Genomic DNA, 19,377 nt, shown 5'->3' on the forward strand with positions numbered 1-19,377 from the left:
ATCCATAGCCCATGATAAATAATTACTACCATCTAGCTCAAGTTCATGAAATTCTCTATTCATGACGCCAGCCATTTTCCTGCATGTTGTGATCATGCATAAATTAGTTTTACTATGAGAGTAAAATTTAAGTAACAACAAATGCTTCAAAAGAACAAAGTTCTGAAGTATAGCTGATGCTTTATACTTATATGTGTAGACCTCATTTTATGTAAATGACACTTTGAAGATAGTCACCGTTGTGGTGTAGATCTCGCATCAATGGAGAACATAATCTGGTTTTGACCAGTAGATGTTCATATATCCATTACCTTGTGCCATACTAAATTTTACAAAAACACTTTGAAGGTAGTCATCTGTCAAATGACTAGATGTAGACCTTACAGTAAGAGTGGATAGTCTGCAATTTGATGCAGTAGATCACACAGTTACCTTGTGTTTTGCAAGTATAATATTCGAGGTAATCACATCAATTTGCATATTTGGAAGAGCACTCGAAGATAGTCATTTCGCCAGAACAAAAGAGGCAAAACGTAGATCTTTCAGCAATGAGGATAATCTGCAAAGTGCAGTAGATGCCTCATCTACCCTGTGATCCCGAAATATGAATTTGTAAATAAAAATTGTTGTACTTATGAACTACATATTCTAAAAGGAAATGCTGAAGAAATCATGTAGAATATGTACACGTAGTCTGAGACTTTATTTAGATAATACATGGTCTAGATATCCAAACTTACAATACAGTACAGACTGAATATAATAAACAAAGGTTCTTAGTACAATAAAATAGCACTCTCAAATAAACAGAACCGGCTGCTATGCAATATACAAATACTATGGCTATTCTCTGTTGAAAACGCCACAGCACCAGCAGCCATTTATTGGAGTTATTGGCCTGTAGGCCTGATTAGGTGAGGAGCGGGGAGAGTTGGTCTGGCCCATGCACCGACAGAGAGAGGATAAGGAGAGCAGGATCGCTAGTTTCCCTACGTCTCCGCCACTTTTCGTACCTGGACTCAGCACCGCTGCTCGTCAGCTCTCCCTGCCCCATCTCGCCGTCTTCAATGGAAGCGAGTTGGGCCCCGCTTCGCAGCACGGCCTGCTCCGCTGCTGCTCGCCCCAGGGGCGCCGGTGAGGCCAAGGGCATCCGGCGACCACGCGCCACGAAGGGCTGCATGGTTTTGCGCCATGGCCGCGGCGAATTGGCGCAGGATCCGGCGGGCTTTCGGCGGAGGCGTCGGAGGAAGAGGCGGTGCCGGAGGAGGAGGTGATGTCGCCGGTGATGAACGTGGTGGCGTCGACGACGAGCCCTGGTCCTCTATCTCCTCTTCTTCAACCTTGATCTTGATGTTCAAGTCGGGGATGGAAGGGTAGCCGCCGGTTCCCGCTGCCGCCGGCGTCGGGGATGGGAGATCCGGGACGGGGCCGTATCCAGGAGGGATGAAGTGCTCCGGCAGTTCGTCTGATGGCGTCGGAGACGGCTTCCGCGGTGGTGCGCCCGTACGCGCTGGGCATGATTCGAACCCGTACGGGGGCAGAGGCGGTGGCGCGAGTTCGCAAGGGAACATCTCTTCTTCTCCGAGGAATGGCGCCGATGGACCTCCAAGGAGCCAATCCATCGGAGGGATGGTGAAGACAGATGGCGGCGGAGTCATTGGTACGATGTAGTCGTCGGCGACGGCCGGAGCCGGAGCCGAAGGCCCAGCATGGTTTGCAGCGGTGGTCGGAGGCGAGGGTCCAGCCTGGTGCACCGTTGGTGCTCGCCCACGGAGCGGGCGGTTGCCTTGGCGTGCGTACCCACGACGGCGGTTCTGGCGGTGGTTCCAGGCGAAAAAGCGGCGGCGAGGGCCACTCCTTGCGCCAAGTCCCTGACGGCGAAGGCGACTTGCAGCACCGTGGCGATGGGTGCGTGGACAGCGACGGTTCTCTCTCTGGAGGAAGCGTGCAATGGCGAAAGCAATCGACGACAGGTCCCTCCCTGCCATTCTTACCTTTTCTGTGATGGCTCTCTGTCGCTCTCGGCAGAGCGAGTACTGATAACGTATAAAGTGAAAAAGTGATTTTTCCAGAAGTAAATGATTCTCATTGATTGGGCACTATATATACAGTTACAAATTTGTGAGAGTATTTCTAACCGCAAGCAGCGGTTGCTAATGCGTGAGACATAACAGTAACTGCACTAAGCAGTTGCTAACATGAGAGAGGAAGTACAACTGCTTCTAGTAGTTAGAGAATACATAGTCGGTTCCTTAATTAGGACTTGATAATTAGTAAATAATCAAGTGCTCTAATTTTATTCCTAACAAAGCTGATGTATAGTACTCCCTCTGTAATATTCGGGAAAAAAATTAAAATATATAGTAAGCATTTTAATCTAAAGAAATATAAAGAAATATAAGAGCTTTTAGATTACTATGTAGAGATTCTATTATGGCCCACATATGGATGTATATAGATGTATTTTAGAGTGTAGATTCACTCATTTTGCTTCAAATGTGGTCCATAATGAAATCTCTCCAAAGACTAAATGGAGAGAGTTCAAGTGATCTATACACTCTTATATTTCTTTACTGAGGGAATACTGTATAAGACCGTTCGAAAGTGTTATGTCGAGTTTAGCAATTCGGGTTAAACATTTTTTTTCTGTTTTGCTTAGTCCGGTGAAATTTCTAGTCTTTGTCTTTAGGTCACTGAATAGACATGGTGTATCTTGTATACATCAAAGTTAAGCCCAAGCCCGCAGAATAGCTTTTCGAAAATTGTCTGCACCGAGCAGGTTCATCTAACTGAATTGAAAAGGTTAAAAGTTACAAAAAAGTTTTCTTCTTGCATCTGACGTAGTACCATTCTAAGTTAGCCACAAGCGCCAGGAGGCGGCAGTACAAGCCAACTTGGTCGAAAAATTTAAACAGGTCGAGAGCATTCCAAAGTTTCTTGACCGGAGTATCATCGTCTATTGGCATGTGCCTGCTACGAACACCTATAGCTCATCTTCAGGCCTCACCTCACCTGCTTTCTCAGCTTCGTTCAACACAAAGGTCTTGAGAGACTCCACGTCCCTAGGCCCTGCAATGCCATTGAGTAGTTGGATTAGGCATTGAGCACTTACTAGACGAATATTTTCAAAACAAAGAATCATACATAATGGGAAAATAGAAGCACAGCAGAAGGCAACAAACTGCGTGTACAAAGAAAATGCAGCAAAAAGTGTATTGCCATACTGCATATGATCTTTTGAGCGGTGATGCCGAATGACAGTACAAGAAAATTGTAAGTGTTACATTAAATCAACTTCAGGGACATGATACAGTCCAGGATTATGAATTGATGGTTGAAAGTGGAGACTCGCTATAGAATAGCATTTTCATGAACAAAGTACCACAACAAATCCAACAGGTGGAGCAACATGATAACATATCCATCTAATAAAATGTTGAAAAAGCATGCATTCATGATCAATAAAAGCAAAAAATAAAATAAAATGATATGTGAACAAAGTTGTACACAAAGTTTTCCTCCCTCATGTTGTTTATTTAGTTATGAAATATCGTCACCTCTGCTGTTAAGAACTAGCTGATACTCCCTCCGATTACAAATATAAGATGTTTTGGATATTTCAATATGGACCACATACGGACTGAAATGAGTGTAACAAACACACTAAAACGTGTCTATATACATCCGACTCAGACAAAAGTTAGAACATCTTATATTTGTGAATGGAGGAGTATATCAGTAACATCCAAGTCATGGCTGGTCCAAAGAAGAAATTCTAAATTTTCCGCATTAGCGGATCCTGCTATATACAAAAATCGCGCCTAAAATGTAATCTTTTCCAACCTTTTGGTTCAAGTTCAGAGGTTTTAATCTTTTAAGAGTCATGCCCTACTCTCACAATACAAGTCAACAATGTGGTTTTGGTTTCTAAAATGTATCGCCATTCCAAGAGTATTGAACCAGATGCAATAGATTCCAACATGGTTTTCATGGTAGTGGTATCTAGTTTATGTTGTCCTTGTCAAACAGAAGTAAGATGTGAGAGGGATTACCTTTATATTTTGCAACTTCTTCGCCATCATAGAACACCTTGAATGTTGGGTATGAATGAATGTCCACCTTTGAGCAGACTGGTTTGCTTGCACCGCAATCAACTTTTCCGATCTCAATTTCATCCGTACCTTCAATAACCTTCCCGAGGTCCTCCCAAAGAGTTCCTAGGCTCTTGCTGTGTAAATGTAGAAGGCATCCTTGTTTAGCAGCAAGCGGTCAAAACTCGCATTGTAGTTGATACATCCATGTCACCGCTACGGCATGTAGAGCTTACCAGTGCTTACACCAAGGGACGCAGAATTGCACAAACCACACTGTGTCCTTCTCCTTTATCTAGAAACAAGAGAAAAATCCAAACTGGCTTAAGCAACGGCAGTGCACAAGCATTGCAGGGAAGTAACTCAAGAACCAAAACAGGAGTACAGATGGCGCGCCACATCTAAACACCGAACCTTCCATGATTGGAAAAATTAATACACCAAGAATAATGATCTATCGGTTTATTATTAGGAAATCATGCTGGAATCAGTAGCAAATCTGGGAAACGGCTACATGTCAGTAACTATAAACACACCGCCTGCTACACTGCATCCCAGCGTAGCCAAGTGATATGTTGAAAAATCAGCTGTTCTTGGGTCCGCGGCGTGCCCTAGAGTACTACTACTATTACATCTCGAGGGGGAGGTGGAAGAGGCGGGAGACACGAGAAGGGGAAAGCAGTCGGTACCTTGTCGGAGAAGGTCTCTTCGGTGAGGGTGATGACCTCGGCGCCGGATCGCGCGGCCAGGGCGGCGAGTAACGTGACGGCCACCAGCAGGAGGTGGATAGGGAGGCGGGAGCGGCGCCGAAGAGCCGGATCCATGGCTCGGTCGGAGGACGGCCACGGCGACGACGGGGAGACAAGGAGAAGGCGGATACGCAAGCCGGGGTGGGTCGATGTAGTATTTCCCTGGGCCGGGCCGGGCCGGGTCGGGCTAGGATAGACGATGACACGGGTTTAAGCATAGCTCTGACCTATAAAAAAAAGCATGTGGAACCTGGGCCTCCGACCGGACGTGGGCCACTGTCGTCGCCTTCTTGCTTTGCCAGAGGCCGTCAGCCACAGTGCTCGCCTGCCTCGGCGTTCACATTATTCATCGGCTTTATTTGCTCGGAGAAAAAAGCGTCTACTGTTGTCATATCATAAATATGTTCCTAAAAAATTTATATCATAAAGATCACATTACAAGTCACGTTAATGACTAGCTAGCTTTTGCACAAATAAACACCCGTAAAAAAAAATAATTTACAATCAAAACTGAAGAATCCCCTGAGTTTGGCACCAATATCTTTCACCCGCCTCTGGCACTTCCTGAGCAGCCACCAAATGAAAAAGAAAATGTCGGTTCCATTCCGTTTCCTTCAAACTCTACACCTTTATCTCTACATAATGTTATTGTTTCACCTAACCTTATCAAAAATCTAGTCTCTCTCTATTCCTTTACTCGTGACAATCATGTAACTGTGAAATTTGATGGAGTTGGTTTCTCTGTTAAGGATGCATGTACTCGGATGATTCTGCACCGATGTGATAGTCCTGCCAATCTCTACTCCGTCCAGCCATCATCATCTTCCACTACTGGACCGGTGGCCCTCTCTGCCGAGGTTGACCTTTGGCACACACGCCTTGGTCATCCGGGCTCCGCCGCACTTCGCACAATCATGCAAGGATTTTCTTTCATTTTGTGATAAAACAGACAACCATACTTGTCATGCATGTCGTCTCAGCAAGCATGTTCGTCTTCTATTTAGTTCGTTTTCCACATTTGCATATTTTCCGTTTCAGTCAATTCATACTAATGTATGGACCTCACCTATTCCAAGTAATTCCAGTTATCTTTATTATTTTGTGATATTGGATGATTATTCCTATTTTGTGTGGACCTTTCCTCTCCGTCAAAAATCTGATGTTCCATCTACACTCACCATATTTTTCTTACGTGTCTACACAGTTCGGGAGGTCCGTTCATGCTTTGCAAACTGACAATGGAAAGGAGTTTGACGACCTTAGCATCCACACTCTTCTTGCATCCCATGGCATCATCTTTCGGCTCACGTGTCCTTACACCTCGTCACAAAACAGTCGCGCCGAATGTATGCTCCGCACCCTTAATGGTTGTGTACGCACTCTCCTGTTTCATGCTCATGCTCCACCTCACTTTTGGCCCGATGCACTCGCCACAACAACCCTTCTCATTAATATCGAGCCTTGCCGTGTTCGATGGACCTATACACCACACCAGCTTCTCTTCGGCTCGCCGCCATATTATGATGATCTTCGGTTGTTTGTGCTACGCTAGCATCACAACCACCACTCCACATAAGCTCGCACCGTAGTCCCTGCCAACATTTTCTCGGCTACCCACCAAGCAAGAGCACCGTGGCGCCGCCGTCATCTTCGGTGGCACCTCGCCTCGCCACTGGCCGTTCCCAGGCTGGCCCTAACGCCCCATGCCGTCGTGGCCCGCATGTCGTGGCTGCTTCACCGGCTACTCTAGCCACTTCGCCGGTCCCCTTGACACCGGCCACTCCAACTGCTTCTTCGGTCGGTCACGCCTCGACGCTGGCCACGCCGGCTAGTACTCCGACCGCGGCATGCCGGCTGCTTCTCTGGTTGCCTCGACGTCGGCCACGCTAGATGCTTCTCCCACCGCCTTGGCATTGGCTACTCTAGCCGCCTCGACGTCGATTGCTTCTCCGACTGCCTCCACGCCGGCCTCACCGACCGCTTCGATGCCGGTCTCCTCAGCTGTTGTGGCTGCCTCACTGACTTCCGCGGCTGCTTCGTTGGCCTCCTCGACCGCCTCACTGGCCAAGCTCGGCCACCACGGCTGCGAGCGGGTCGCATCCACCACCGACGGGTCCCGTTACTCGTCTCATGCGGGTGTGTGCTGTCCGAGCTCCCGCTACTCCATCGATGAGTACGTGTGTGCGGCCTCCACCTCTGCAGCCTCACCGTTGCCCACCTCCGCTCGGGTGGCTCTCCGGGATCCGCAGTGGCATGCGGCCATGCTGGAGGAGTTCGACGCCCTACAGCGCAACCGGACATGGCAGCTTGTTCCCCGTCCACGCGGTGCCAATGCCATCTCTGGCAAGTGGGTGTTCAAGCACAAACTTTGCCCTGATGGTACATTCGAGCGCTACAAAGCACGTTGTGTGGTGCGAGGCTTTTGCTAGTGATCCAGCGTCAACTTCACGGACACCTTTACCCTGGTTGTCAAACCGGGCATGATTCGTACCACCTGCACCTCGCGATGTCTCACGCGTGGCCGGTGGACCAGATGGATGTCTCCTACGCCTTTCTCCATGGTCATCTCGATGAACAAGTGTATTGCCAGTAGCCCGCTAGTTTTGTCGATGACACATATCTGGATCATGTGTGCCTGCTTTCTCGCTCGTTATATGGGCCCAAGCAGGCACTACGCGCCTGGTACCAGCGCATCACCGTGTTTCTTTATTAGCTCGTCTTTCGCTCCACTCGCTCCTCCGCCTTAATGTTTGTCTATCAACAGGGCCATGAGACTGCCTATGTCCTCCTCTATGTCGATGACATCATCTTGACGTCGTGCACTACTGATCTTCTTTGACGGCTCACTGATCGACTTCGCGCTGAGTTTGCCATCAAGGACTTAGGCCTGCTACACTACTTCCTCAGCATCGAGGTGGTACGGCGGGTGAACGACTTCTTTCTTCACCAGAGTTGCTTGACCGCACTGGGATGCTTAATTACAAACCCGCAACCACCCCCGTCGACATGAAGGCCAGCCTCTCCGCCACCGATGGTTTGCCGGCCCTGGATGCCCCCTTCTACCGCTCGATTGTTGGTGCTTTGCAATACTTGACACTCACTCGCCCGGAGTTGCAGTACGCGGTGCAGCAGGTGTGCCTTCATATCCATTCACCTTGTGATGCTCATTGGACCGTGGTGAAACAGATTCTCCATTACATTTGCGGCACTATGGATCTTGGCCTCTTGCTCCATGCTTCAACGGCTATGGACATCGTGGCATACTCTGATGTAGACTGGGCTGGCTGCCCGGACACATGGCATTCCACCTTCGGTTACTGTGTCTACCTTGGACCATCACTTATCTCCTGGTCATCCAAGCAGCATCCCACAATTCATCGGCCTAGTGCTCAGGTTGAGTATCGCACAGTGGCTAACATCGTTGCTGAATGCTCTTGGCTTCGGCAGCTTCTCTTCGAGCGCTCTTGTCCTATTAACAAGGCCACTGTGGTGTATCGTGACAACATCTCCGCCTGATACGTCTATTTTGCATCATGTTTTCTTACTGTTATTTATAATGTTTTTATCCATAATAATGCTTTTTGGAGTAATGCTAATGCCTTTTCTCTCATAATTTGCAAGGAACACACCAAGAGGGAGAATTCCGGCAGCTGGAAACCTGGACCTGGAAAAGCTACGTCGGACCACCTATTCTGCACAACTCCAAATGAGTTAAAACTTTACAGAGATTTTTTATGGATTATTTGAGAAATACTAGAGCCAATAAACACCAGAGGGGGGCCACCAGGTGGCCACAACCCACCTGGGCACGCTAGGCCCCCCAGGCGCGCCCTGGTGGGTTGTGGCCTCCTCGGCCCACCTCTGGTGCCCACCTTTTGCTATATAAGTCATTTTGACCTAGAAAAAAAAGAGAAGGACTTTCGGGACGACGCGCCGCCGCCTCAAGGTGGAACTTAGGCAGGAGCACTTTTGCCCTCCGGCGGAGCGATTCCGCCAGGGGAACTTCCCTCCCAGAGGGGGAAATCATCGTCATCATCATCACCAACAACTCTTGCATCTTGGGGAGGGCAATCTCCATCAACATCTTCAACAACACCATCTCCTCTCAAACCCTAGTTCATCTCCTGTGTTCAATCTTGTTACCGGAACTATAGATTGGTACTTATGGGTGACTAGTAGTGTTGATTACATCTTGTAGTTGATTACTATATGGTTTATTTGGTGGAAGATTATATGTTCAGATCCATTATGCTATTTAATACCCCTCTGATCATGAACATGTTTATCATTTGTTAGTAGTTACTTTTGTTCTTGAGGTCACGGGAGAAATCATGTTGCAAGTAATCATGTGAACTTGATATGTGTTTGATATTTTGATAGTATGTATGTTGTTATTCCCTTAGTGGTGTCATGTGAACGTCGACTACATGACACTTCACCATATTTGGGAATAATGGAATGCATTGTGGATTAGCAATTAGATGGTGGGTTGCGAGAGTGTCAGAATCTTAAACCCCAGTTTATGCGCTATTTCGTAAGGGACCGGTTGGATCCAAAAGTTTAATGCTATGGTTAGAATTTATTCTTAATACTTTTCTCGTAGTTGCGGATGCTTGCGTGAGGGTTAATCATAAGTAGGAGGTTTGTTCACGTAAGAACAACACCTAAGCACCGGTCCACGCATATATCAAATTATCAAAGTAGCGAACACAATCAAACCAACATGATGAAAGTGACTAGATGAAATTTCCGTGTACCCCCAAGAACGCTTTGCTTATCATAAGAGACCGTTTTGGCCTGTCCTTTGCCTCAAAAGGATTGGGCTACCTTGCTGCACTTTTGTTACTATTATTGTTACTTGCTTGTTACAAACTATCTTGCTATCAAACTACTCTGCTACTTACAATTTCAGCACTTGCAGACAATACCTTACCGGAAACTACTTGTCATTTCCTTCTGCTCCTTGTTGGGTTCGACACTCTTACTTATCGAAAAGAGCTACAATTGATCCCCTATACTTGTGGGTCATCAAGGCTATTTTCTGGTGCCGTTGCCGGGGAGTGAAGCGCCTTTGGTAAGGAAACATTTATATAGTGTGCTAAAATTTATTGTCACTTGTTACTATGGAAAACAATCCTTTGAGGAGTTTGTTCGGGGTATCTTCACCTCCCCCGAAACCAAAATTAGCTACCCCTAAACCTACTGCACCTACTGAAAATATTGAATATGAAATTCCTTCGGGCATGATAGAACAACTGCTAGCTAATCCTTATGCAGGAGATGGAACCGAACATCCTGATATGCACTTAATATATGTGGAACAAATTTGTGGATTGTTTAAGCTTACAGGTTTACCCAGGGATGAAGTGATAAAAAAGGTTCTCCCTTTATCTTTGAAGGGAAAAGCATTGGCATGGTATAGGCTATGTGATGATATTGGATCATGGAATTGGAATCGTTTGAAATTGGAGTTCCACCAAAAAATTTATCCTATGCATCTAGTTCATCGTGATCAGAATTATACATATATATAAATTTTGGCCTCGTGAAGGAGAAAGTATCGCTCTAGCTTGGGGGAGGCTTAAGTCAATGTTATATTCATGCCCCAACCATGAGCTCTCAAGGGAAATTATTATTCAAAAAATTTATGCTCGGCTTTCTCGTAATGATCAAACCATGCTTGATACTTCTTGTGTTGGTTCATTTATGAAGAACACTATTGAATTCCGATGGGATCTTTTGGAAAGAATTAAACGCAACTCTGAAGATTGGGAACTCGACAAAGATAAAGAGTCAGGTATCAAACTTAAGTATGATTGTGTTAAATCTTTTATGGATACCGATGCTTTTCAAAAGTTTAGCACTAAATATGGACTTGAATCTGAGATAGTAGCCTACTTTTGTGAATCATTTGCTACTCATGTTGAACTCCCTAAGTAGAAGTGGTTTAAATATCACCCACCTATGAAAGAAGAAATTAAAGAACCAGTACCAGTTAAAGAAGAGACTATACTTTATAATGTTGATCCAGTTGTTCCTTCTGCTTATATTGACAAACCACCTTTCCCTGTTAGGATTAAGGAACATGCTAAAGTTTCAACTGTAGTTAACAAAAGCTATATTAGAACACCTAAACCTCATGAACATGTTGGGCCCAATAGAGGCCCGTTCCAATGAAAAGGTTGGCCTAGCTAAAGGCCTACCATGTTTTTTAGACAATAGTGGGCTGGCCCGTTAACAGCCTATCATGTTTTGGGTCAAATTGAGGCCCATATCAGATCAGGCCCGTTCAAAGCCTGCCGAGTTTTGCGCCAAATTACGGCCCATATCAGATCAGGCCCGTTAATAGGCCACTGTACCTTTGGGCCCATTCTAAGACATGTTTGTATTTCAGCCTGTTAAATGCCCATTTACCAGTTCGGCCCGATAATAGTTTCGGCCTGTTAGCGCCCCGTGGAGTATCTGGGACGTTGTCGTCCCGGTTTAACTTTAGGCCATTTAACGGCCCACGCAGAAACTGGGCTATTTCTTGTCCGAAGTAACTTTAGGTCTCTTAATGGCCCGTAGTCTTCGTGGATAAATTTCAGCCCAACTGGTCTATCGGCCTGTTAATGGCCCGTGTAATAGTTGGGCCTAATTACAGCCCGCGTTGAATCCGGCCTGCTTACAGCCCATCTGATAATGGCCCGTGACACTTTTGGGCCTATGGCCCGCGTGGATACCGGCCTGCTTAAAGCACATAATTTTATTGGGCCAAATAGGCCCGAGATATATTTTGGCTTGTTAACTGCTCGTCCTATTTGGGCCCAACATGGGCCTTAAGCAGTTTTGGCCTGTATTAGCCCGTGATTTTTTTGGCTCAATGCTAGCCCAATCCAGGTTTTAGCCTGTTAAAAGCCCATGGTATTCTCTGGCCCAGCTGGCCAGAACTTTACTCGGCCTGTTAAAGGCGGGAAACTACTATAGGTTTAGACCCGCTAATGGCCCAAGATGATTATAGGCCCACGTTTTGGCCCATATGAATAACGGGCCGGCTTGAAGACCGACAACACCGAGATCCACTGAACCTTCCAGCCTAAATTATAGCATACCGACCAAAGAATAAACCTAGACTATACAATAAATAAATTACGACATGTTACATCCACTGGGAATCAAAATTCGCTACCGGTGATAATAAAGCGCAACATGACCGTGGATTATATACACTGGGCATCAAAGGTCGCCACCAGTGCATATAAACGCGCCGACAAAAGAATATACAAAACTGAGAGCACTTCAAAAGGCACTAGGCCTGGCAAGGTCGGGCCCCGCAAGCAACCGAACAAGCTGATGAGACCTCAGTTGTGTCAATGATAGATGCTTCATCCCTAGCTGTATGGCACCATAATGCGCACGACAGTCCCCTGGCATCTTCAATATATCTTTGACTTCAAGTCGGAGATGATCTGAAGCAAGCCTTTCTGCTTTAAGTTGAGACTGAAGAAGTCGAACTGATTGAGGCAGCGACTGCACAGAGGTTGTCTCACACCTGCTGGTGAGTAGCTTCAACTCACTGTCTTCATCAAGACAGGACCTTGGGTCATATCGCTGTCCTCAAGATGGTTTGGCTCACTATCTTCCCTAAAGTTCTGCCTGGCATAAGAGATACAACTCTCAAAGAGAAATAAGGAGACACGTAACAGGTTTCACAATTATATAAGCAAATAAATGGATCTATTCTGCATAAGGAGCATGTTTTTAGAACTACAATTTAAAACTGGTAGTTGTTGCAAACATCCAATCAGATGTAAACAACAAAGTAAACAACAGTGGAGGAAATGATGTCTATCCAAATCTATACTAGAACAAAGTTTGAAGGCTTGAGAAGGATGAACTTACATTACATGTTAACACGGGCTGGACAAAGCCCTTCTCCATGCTGATGGAAGGACAATTCAATAAATTCCCAAAAGAAAATTCTTTATAAGCGTTGCCGTTATTCTACATTTTGCAAAGAGTAAATATAGATCAAATAATATTGGAAGAAACAGAGGATAATGAAGCTCAGGTGCACACTGATGATACATAATCAAATAGCAATTAATTAAGTACAGTGTTACAAGGCAAAAGGTACTGACAAGAGGAATGCAGACATCAACGTGTGAAGTGGCATTGGCATTATTCAACATTTTGGTAAGAGTAAATGTATATATGATAATTTGGAGAAAGTGGAGGGCAGGGCAGATAAGATGCAGAGTAATGCTAGACAATCAACTATCTCGCGATGTAAGTACAGTAATACCGCCATCGCCCATTATTACTTGTCGCTCAAATGGATCCATCTAACACTATTAAGTTCTAAATACATCCAATTGATCAACAATTAATTCGATACAAAGGGAGTACATGACAACAGGTACTTACATGAGCAATCCAAAACTTCATAACATTGTGTTAATTCAACATTAATCTAAGAGTACATATAGATCTTATAATTTCAAGCAAAGGGAGGATAAAGAAGTGAACATTTACAATGATGCTACATAATCAAACAACAATGAGTGTAAGTATGCTGACAAAGGGCAAGAGGTACTGACAAGAGCAATGCAGAGCCCAGTATTTTCATGAGATCCTATGATCCTTTGAGCAAGGATATTCATGTGAAATTAGTTTTCATACAAGAGAGAAGGTAAGGCACATGCAGAAATTTAGGAGTTCAAATTTTGAATTGATATCATAGACAGTACCTGACGCTGGGCTCTCGGCAGTTCTAATAGGGGTTTTGCCACTGGAGTAGTGGTAAAGTGTGGTATAGTTGGGCCTGTGTTTTCTGTGGCTGCTGATCTATCTAATTTAACATGTATCACCACCTTTTCCAAATACCTAGTTTGTACTCCTTGAGGATCTGCACTCACCCTCTTCCTTTTGGACATCTATTACGAAAGAACTACATTTGACTGGAAAAACATAGTATGACGACACATGGAATAGGTACAGAAAATGGATAGGTATGGCATATACTCATATATGATGCTTAAACTAAGCAGATGGTGTAACAAAGTAGAAGTAATGCAAGAGGTCAGATGCAAAATATATGCGACCAATACAACCTTGCCAAGTTAGAGCATGCACCTTGATGGGTGAATAAGATAGGCCATCCTCCACCATGCCAAGTTTGTTAGCTAGTGGATTGTTCCGCAATATTCCTCTCGTGCGCCCATTCTCATATTCATTTTGGTAATGTTCAATACCTGACATGCATGAAAACATAAAAACAAGTGAGCTTATCTTTGTAATGCATAAGTGATTCTAATCCAATACTTCCTCCCTGTAAACCACTTTGTGCTATCTCTGTAATTCTTCTAAGAGGTGCCATGCATGCTGTAATTTGGTGTGTGCATTAATATTATGTGGCCTACTACTGAAAATATGAGATCTCCAGAAGTGATGATACTTTGCAGATGACAGCTTCAACATATAGTAAAGAAGAACAAGTCGACCTGACCTGACAGATTCAAAATATACTAAGGGAGAATAACTCGACCTGACCAGTCGACCACAAGAGAAGAGGATCATCTTAAAGAAGAGCAGAAGAGCAAGCAGATTGAAGATATTACAAGTCTTTCTATACAATGTCGGTTGGCCTTCCATGATGAACCAGAGCGCACAGAGAAATACTATTCCTTCTGGTCTCTCCATATGTGGCTCACATGCATTTCGAAAGTAAAGTAGGAACATTTAGCTGACCAATTAAACATCTCTCAGTTTTACTAATATCAGCATAATATCATATTTGAATTTGTACAACTAAGCTTGTTTAGCTCGATGGGTGGAGCAGTGCTATTACGACACAAACCACGTAGGCTGATCGTGGTCATCATAAAATGAGGAAACCGTAAGCATGATGAGTATAGTGTTGACCGTGGCAGTGGGATGACAGATCTGAAGCTGCAAACCGCGCAAACGGTATTTAGTAACCGATGTTTGCTTTGAAATAACAACTAAGATTTGGTATGGACAAGAAAGTATAGTCAACAAGTGACAAAGAAATGCAATTCTGCTGTTTCTCTATATGTCGCGACATGTAGTTGGAAACTCAAGTGGGACCTTTAGCTAACCAATTAAATGTGTCCGTTAACTAATATAAGTATCATATCACAATCATATTTGAACAACTAAGCTTTGGAATTTTGAATGTTGTGTTGTTTAGCTTGAAGGGTGGAGTAATGCTAGTACGACAAAAAGCACCTACGCAGATCATAGTAGAGTAGATAAAAGGGGAAACCCTAAGCATCAAGAGTAAAATCAAGAAAGTGGAACTAGCTGGACCAGTGGGTGGCGCACATGCTTTTCGAAACGAATATAGGAACATTAGGTAACCAATTAAATGTTCTCTATTTTAGTAATATGAGCATCATATCAGATTCGTATTTCAACATGTAAGCTTTGGAATTATGAGTGACATGTTGTTTCGCTTGATGGGTTGAGGTCTCGAGGAGTAGTGCTAGCACGACCGGAAGCAGTGAAGCACCTACGGTGCTGGTAGTGAATATAAATGGGGGAAACCATAAGCTTTACGAGTATAGTGACCGTGCCATGGCGGATCTGAAGGTGCAAACTGGACAAAGCTACTTTGCAACCAATGTTTTCTTTCAACTAGCCACTACGATTTGGTACGAACAAGAAAAGTACAGTAAACAATTTACGATCTATTTTCCGGGTGAGATCAATAACTTAAGCACATATGGAAGAGTACCACCTCTCTTACGACGCCGTGTAGGCCCCTGCTGATTCGTTGAGGGTGCTGCGGGTGCGATGGCTATCGATGGCGGGGAAGAAGACTTTAGACGGGACGACCGGGTCGGGGGATAAATCCTGTTGCCGTGGACGAGGCGGTCATAGGAGCGGCAACGACAAGGTGGACGACGGCGCCTATGAAGCGAGACGACGCGATGAAAGGATCCTGGTCCGGTGCCGTGGATGAGAGACATCCATCTGTTGCAGTGGACGACGGGGTAGGGGTAGCGGCTCCAGCAAGGTGGAGGATGGGTGGTGGACGGAGGAGGCTGGCCGCAGTGGGGAGGTTGTCGTGCGCCGACGGTGTATGAATGGGGAAATGGAGGGGGAGGGGGAGATCTCAAACTTTGGGACGCGCTTTTTTGAAATGTGGGAAAGTTACGAACTTATCCCCGGTTCAAAATTTCGGACATCATGTCGGTTGGGGATAGGACGGTAATCTTGCATCTCCCAAATATTTGCCGGTAACGATTTCGAGAAAGGAGAGGGTGTTTTGCCGCCCACGGTTAGCGCCCACGGTGTATGAACGAGGCTGATAGGTAGGGCGGTTGTGTCACGTCTGAGGGAAGTTACACATATGCCCCTATTTAAAATATTAGCCTACATCGATTTCGGACGAGGAGAGTTTGTTTTGCCGCCCACCGTGGATGAATGGGGAAATGGAGGGAGAGACACATGTCTTTCGGACGATCTTGAATCAAATGTGTTTTGCCGCCCATGTTTGGCGCTCACCGTGTCTGAATGGGCTCAGAGGCCGTCATGTCACGTCTGATTGAAGTTACTAGTCTACCCCTATCGACAATAGTGTAAATCCGGTCGATAAGGATGTCAAGTGTCAGGGGTAGACAGTAATTTCCATCTCGCAAACACTTGCTTCGGGCAGCCCACAAATGATATGGGTGTTCAGCCGCTTCGTTCAAAACTTGGGAGAATTAGCATTCACGTTTGCCCTCGGCCCTGGCAACTAAATCCAAATCCAATTTTTATTCGATTACGAATATCCACAGATAATTCTACGTTTTGTTATTTATTTCTTCAAAACCACAACAAAGATTTATTCCACCTTTATATATGATTATGATTTAGAAATGCCATGATCTTCGAATTCAGTAGGTTGGATACACTTTGAGTCAAACAGTTATTTCATCCAATACAATATGCTCACACGAAAAATAGTTCACCTTATGTCAATCATACAAGTACTGAGGATTACCTCGCCTAAATTTTTTGGATCATTACAACTCATGGACAACATAGGGGGTCTTACAACATAATCTATTCAGAGACATGACACAACATGCAAGTACAATAATCTAATGACAATTTCAACTGGTATCTAAAGAAGAACTGGGATTACCCTGGGCTTCAGATAGCAGAAGCAGCAGGACCTCCTCCGTCTTCAAATGCAACATTCTTACTTCCCCCAATTCTTGGGTTGCTTGCATAATGCGTGTAGCTAATTGCATGATTTCCAGCTTCAAGATCGAGATAACCTCATTCATGGCAGCCACACCATCTCTTTCTGCCTCTAGTAGAGCCTCAAGAACTATAATATCTGTGCTCAGACTGCTCTCCGGTGGTGTTGCCTCTGAACTGTTACCATCTGGTAACATGGATGGCGCACTGCTTCCACAAATAGATTCTAGGGTTGTACATTGTGAACGACATCCTGAAAGGTTTCAGCTGGACATAAGTAAGAGATGGTTATCGCATGATCCAGGCAGTAAGCTTACATGGTAAACGACATACGAATTATTGCCGAGCATGGCAAGCTATATTTAAATGGTTCGAAGCAGCATCGGTCGAAAAGAAATTAAAATGGTAAGATGAAACTAGGGATGTAAGTGGCAAATAAACGATATCCGCCAGTCCCATCTAGTTAGTTTTTTCTAGCTCCCTAGTTCATTTTCCTCAAAAAACAAAAACTTTTTTGAACTATCATACCACTAGTGGACTTTAATCGGGATTAAACGGGACCCAGTTGACATCCCTAGTTGAAAGGGACTGTACCACCGCTATGTTTAAGTTGCCAAGGCATCTAAGCAGTTTAAATAATCTGAGAAAGCACTTAACAGTGTGGTCTCATATAAACCACGAAGACAATCTTGTGATGAAGTTCAGAGGAAAAGTTAAGGACCCAAATGAACTAGGCATGCATTTCTTTACGATAGTACAACATGCACTGCTAACATATTGGCCAACTCAGGTATAGTGTAACAAGTAACAAACAAGCATTCGAATCAAGCAATACAACAAAGTAGACAACTGAACTATTTGTAATTTTGTAGGATTATAGGTTGAGGGCACAAGCCAAGAAAGCAGCCCATACGCATTACATTTCACATGTACTAAAACACACTGGCTTACCATATGTTGCTATGAAGCCTCACTGTTGTTGCAATGTTCTTTGAAGATATCGTCAGCATCCCGTGGTTGCAAATCTAGTTGTTGTAGTTTATTCTGCACCCTCTATTTAGGTAAAATTAATTTTAATCGCATGCACTTGTTCAAATTGATCATCAATGGTTCATCTAAATTAATGAAAGAAGGGTGTGTGCATACACAATAATATATCTGCTTCCCTCTATTTTTATGCTTGTTCGAGGTGCCAGCCCCAAAAGAACAAATATTTTTCTTGATGGGGTTGGCAGCTCCATAATTAATAGAAGCATCAAATTAGTCATGCAACTTGGGAAGATCAAGAACACACAAAAAAGTAATGAACAGAGGCTCGGAGCAGTGATGTAATAGCTATCATCAGAAAATGTAGGGTAAAATGAACAAAAAGCAGTGGAACCACATGCTAGTTTGCTTATGTGTAATTAAGCATAGAGAACATGAAGCAGTCTGATGGAACCAACAGGTGGCATCAGAACAACACCATTATCATAAATATAGCATGCAAGAAGTAAAATAGTAGGCAGTGATATCTAGGAAGTACAGTAATACTTAGGACAAAACTAAAGCATGTTAACTATATGTGCACTGGTATGTAATTTAGCACATGTAACATGTTCACTGCCAGAAGTATGGCCCTACAGGGGCAAGCAGAATAACACGTCTCACAAAAAATTGAATGACGTCCTGAAGAAATTCAAAGGTGCAGTGCTTATGCTAAGAAAGTGAACGTAGGTGCCGGTCGTTGGATAATAGTACCTGATTCTCGGCGGCGTATGGGTATCGTTGTCATACTTGATAGCTAAGGATCATCGATGGTTCTCATGTTGCGGTTGAGTTTGGGCCGGCTGTCACCGTAGCTCAAGCGGCTTCGGTGCTTCGGTTGGGGCACCTGTCGACATGCAAGAAAGCTCATCTGTGGTAAGTGAACAGTTGCACGATCAAGAAGAGAAAAAACTAAGGAGTACAAATCGAAATAACCCGATGAGGCTGCAGCGTTAGTAAAGCAGGGCCGATGGAGTTGAATATGGCATCCGTGGAGCGGGTCCAGTTTAGTGGACGAAGGCTTTGGCGGGCGCGGTGTACAATGCTCTCGGTGAGGCGGATCTGTTGCGGCGGAGGAGGGCTTGTATGAAGGGCCAGCGATGGGGCGGACGAGGGAGTTAGTAAAGGGCCTACACTGTGGTGGACGAGGGCGCCGGTTAAGCAGATCTGCGGTGGACCATGATGGCGGTCAAGGAGATCTGGAGCAGTGGACAAGCCTGTCGCTAAAGCGGCTCTGGTGAAGTGGTGAGTTGGCAGTTGGGGTTCCAAGGTGCGGAAGGTAGATCCGGTGGGGTGTGAGGACCACCGCTGCGGCG

At 44.9% G+C, this 19,377-nt stretch overlaps 1 protein-coding gene across 1 annotated transcript; it reads right to left on the reverse strand.

Moving 5' to 3' along the window:
• Nucleotides 1-2,728: 2,728 nt before the first annotated feature.
• LOC119285376 (protein disulfide isomerase-like 5-1) lies at nucleotides 2,729-5,009 on the reverse strand. Its single transcript, XM_037564630.1, has 4 exons — nucleotides 4,781-5,009; nucleotides 4,328-4,386; nucleotides 4,053-4,228; nucleotides 2,729-3,069 (listed from the first exon to the last, which is right to left on the reverse strand). Exons 1-4 carry the CDS (start codon nucleotides 4,913-4,915, stop codon nucleotides 2,984-2,986), a joined length of 456 nt encoding a protein of 151 aa, XP_037420527.1. The 5' UTR covers nucleotides 4,916-5,009; the 3' UTR covers nucleotides 2,729-2,983.
• Between the last annotated feature and the right edge of the window lie 14,368 nt (nucleotides 5,010-19,377).

Source organism: Triticum dicoccoides, chromosome 4A (genome assembly GCF_002162155.2).
Source record: "Triticum dicoccoides isolate Atlit2015 ecotype Zavitan chromosome 4A, WEW_v2.0, whole genome shotgun sequence".
Lineage (NCBI taxonomy): Eukaryota > Viridiplantae > Streptophyta > Magnoliopsida > Poales > Poaceae > Triticum > Triticum dicoccoides.

Excerpts from the sequence above, each read along its gene's own strand:
- LOC119285376 (XM_037564630.1), bottom strand. The coding sequence starts at position 4,915 with ATGGATCCGGCTCTTCGGCGCCGCTCCCGCCTCCCTATCCACCTCCTG. Across the intron at positions 4,387-4,780 it reads AAGAGACCTTCTCCGACAAG|ATAAAGGAGAAGGACACAGT; the intron begins GTACCGACTGCT and ends TCTTGTTTCTAG. Across the intron at positions 3,070-4,052 it reads AGAAGTTGCAAAATATAAAG|GGCCTAGGGACGTGGAGTCT; the intron begins GTAATCCCTCTC and ends ATGGCATTGCAG.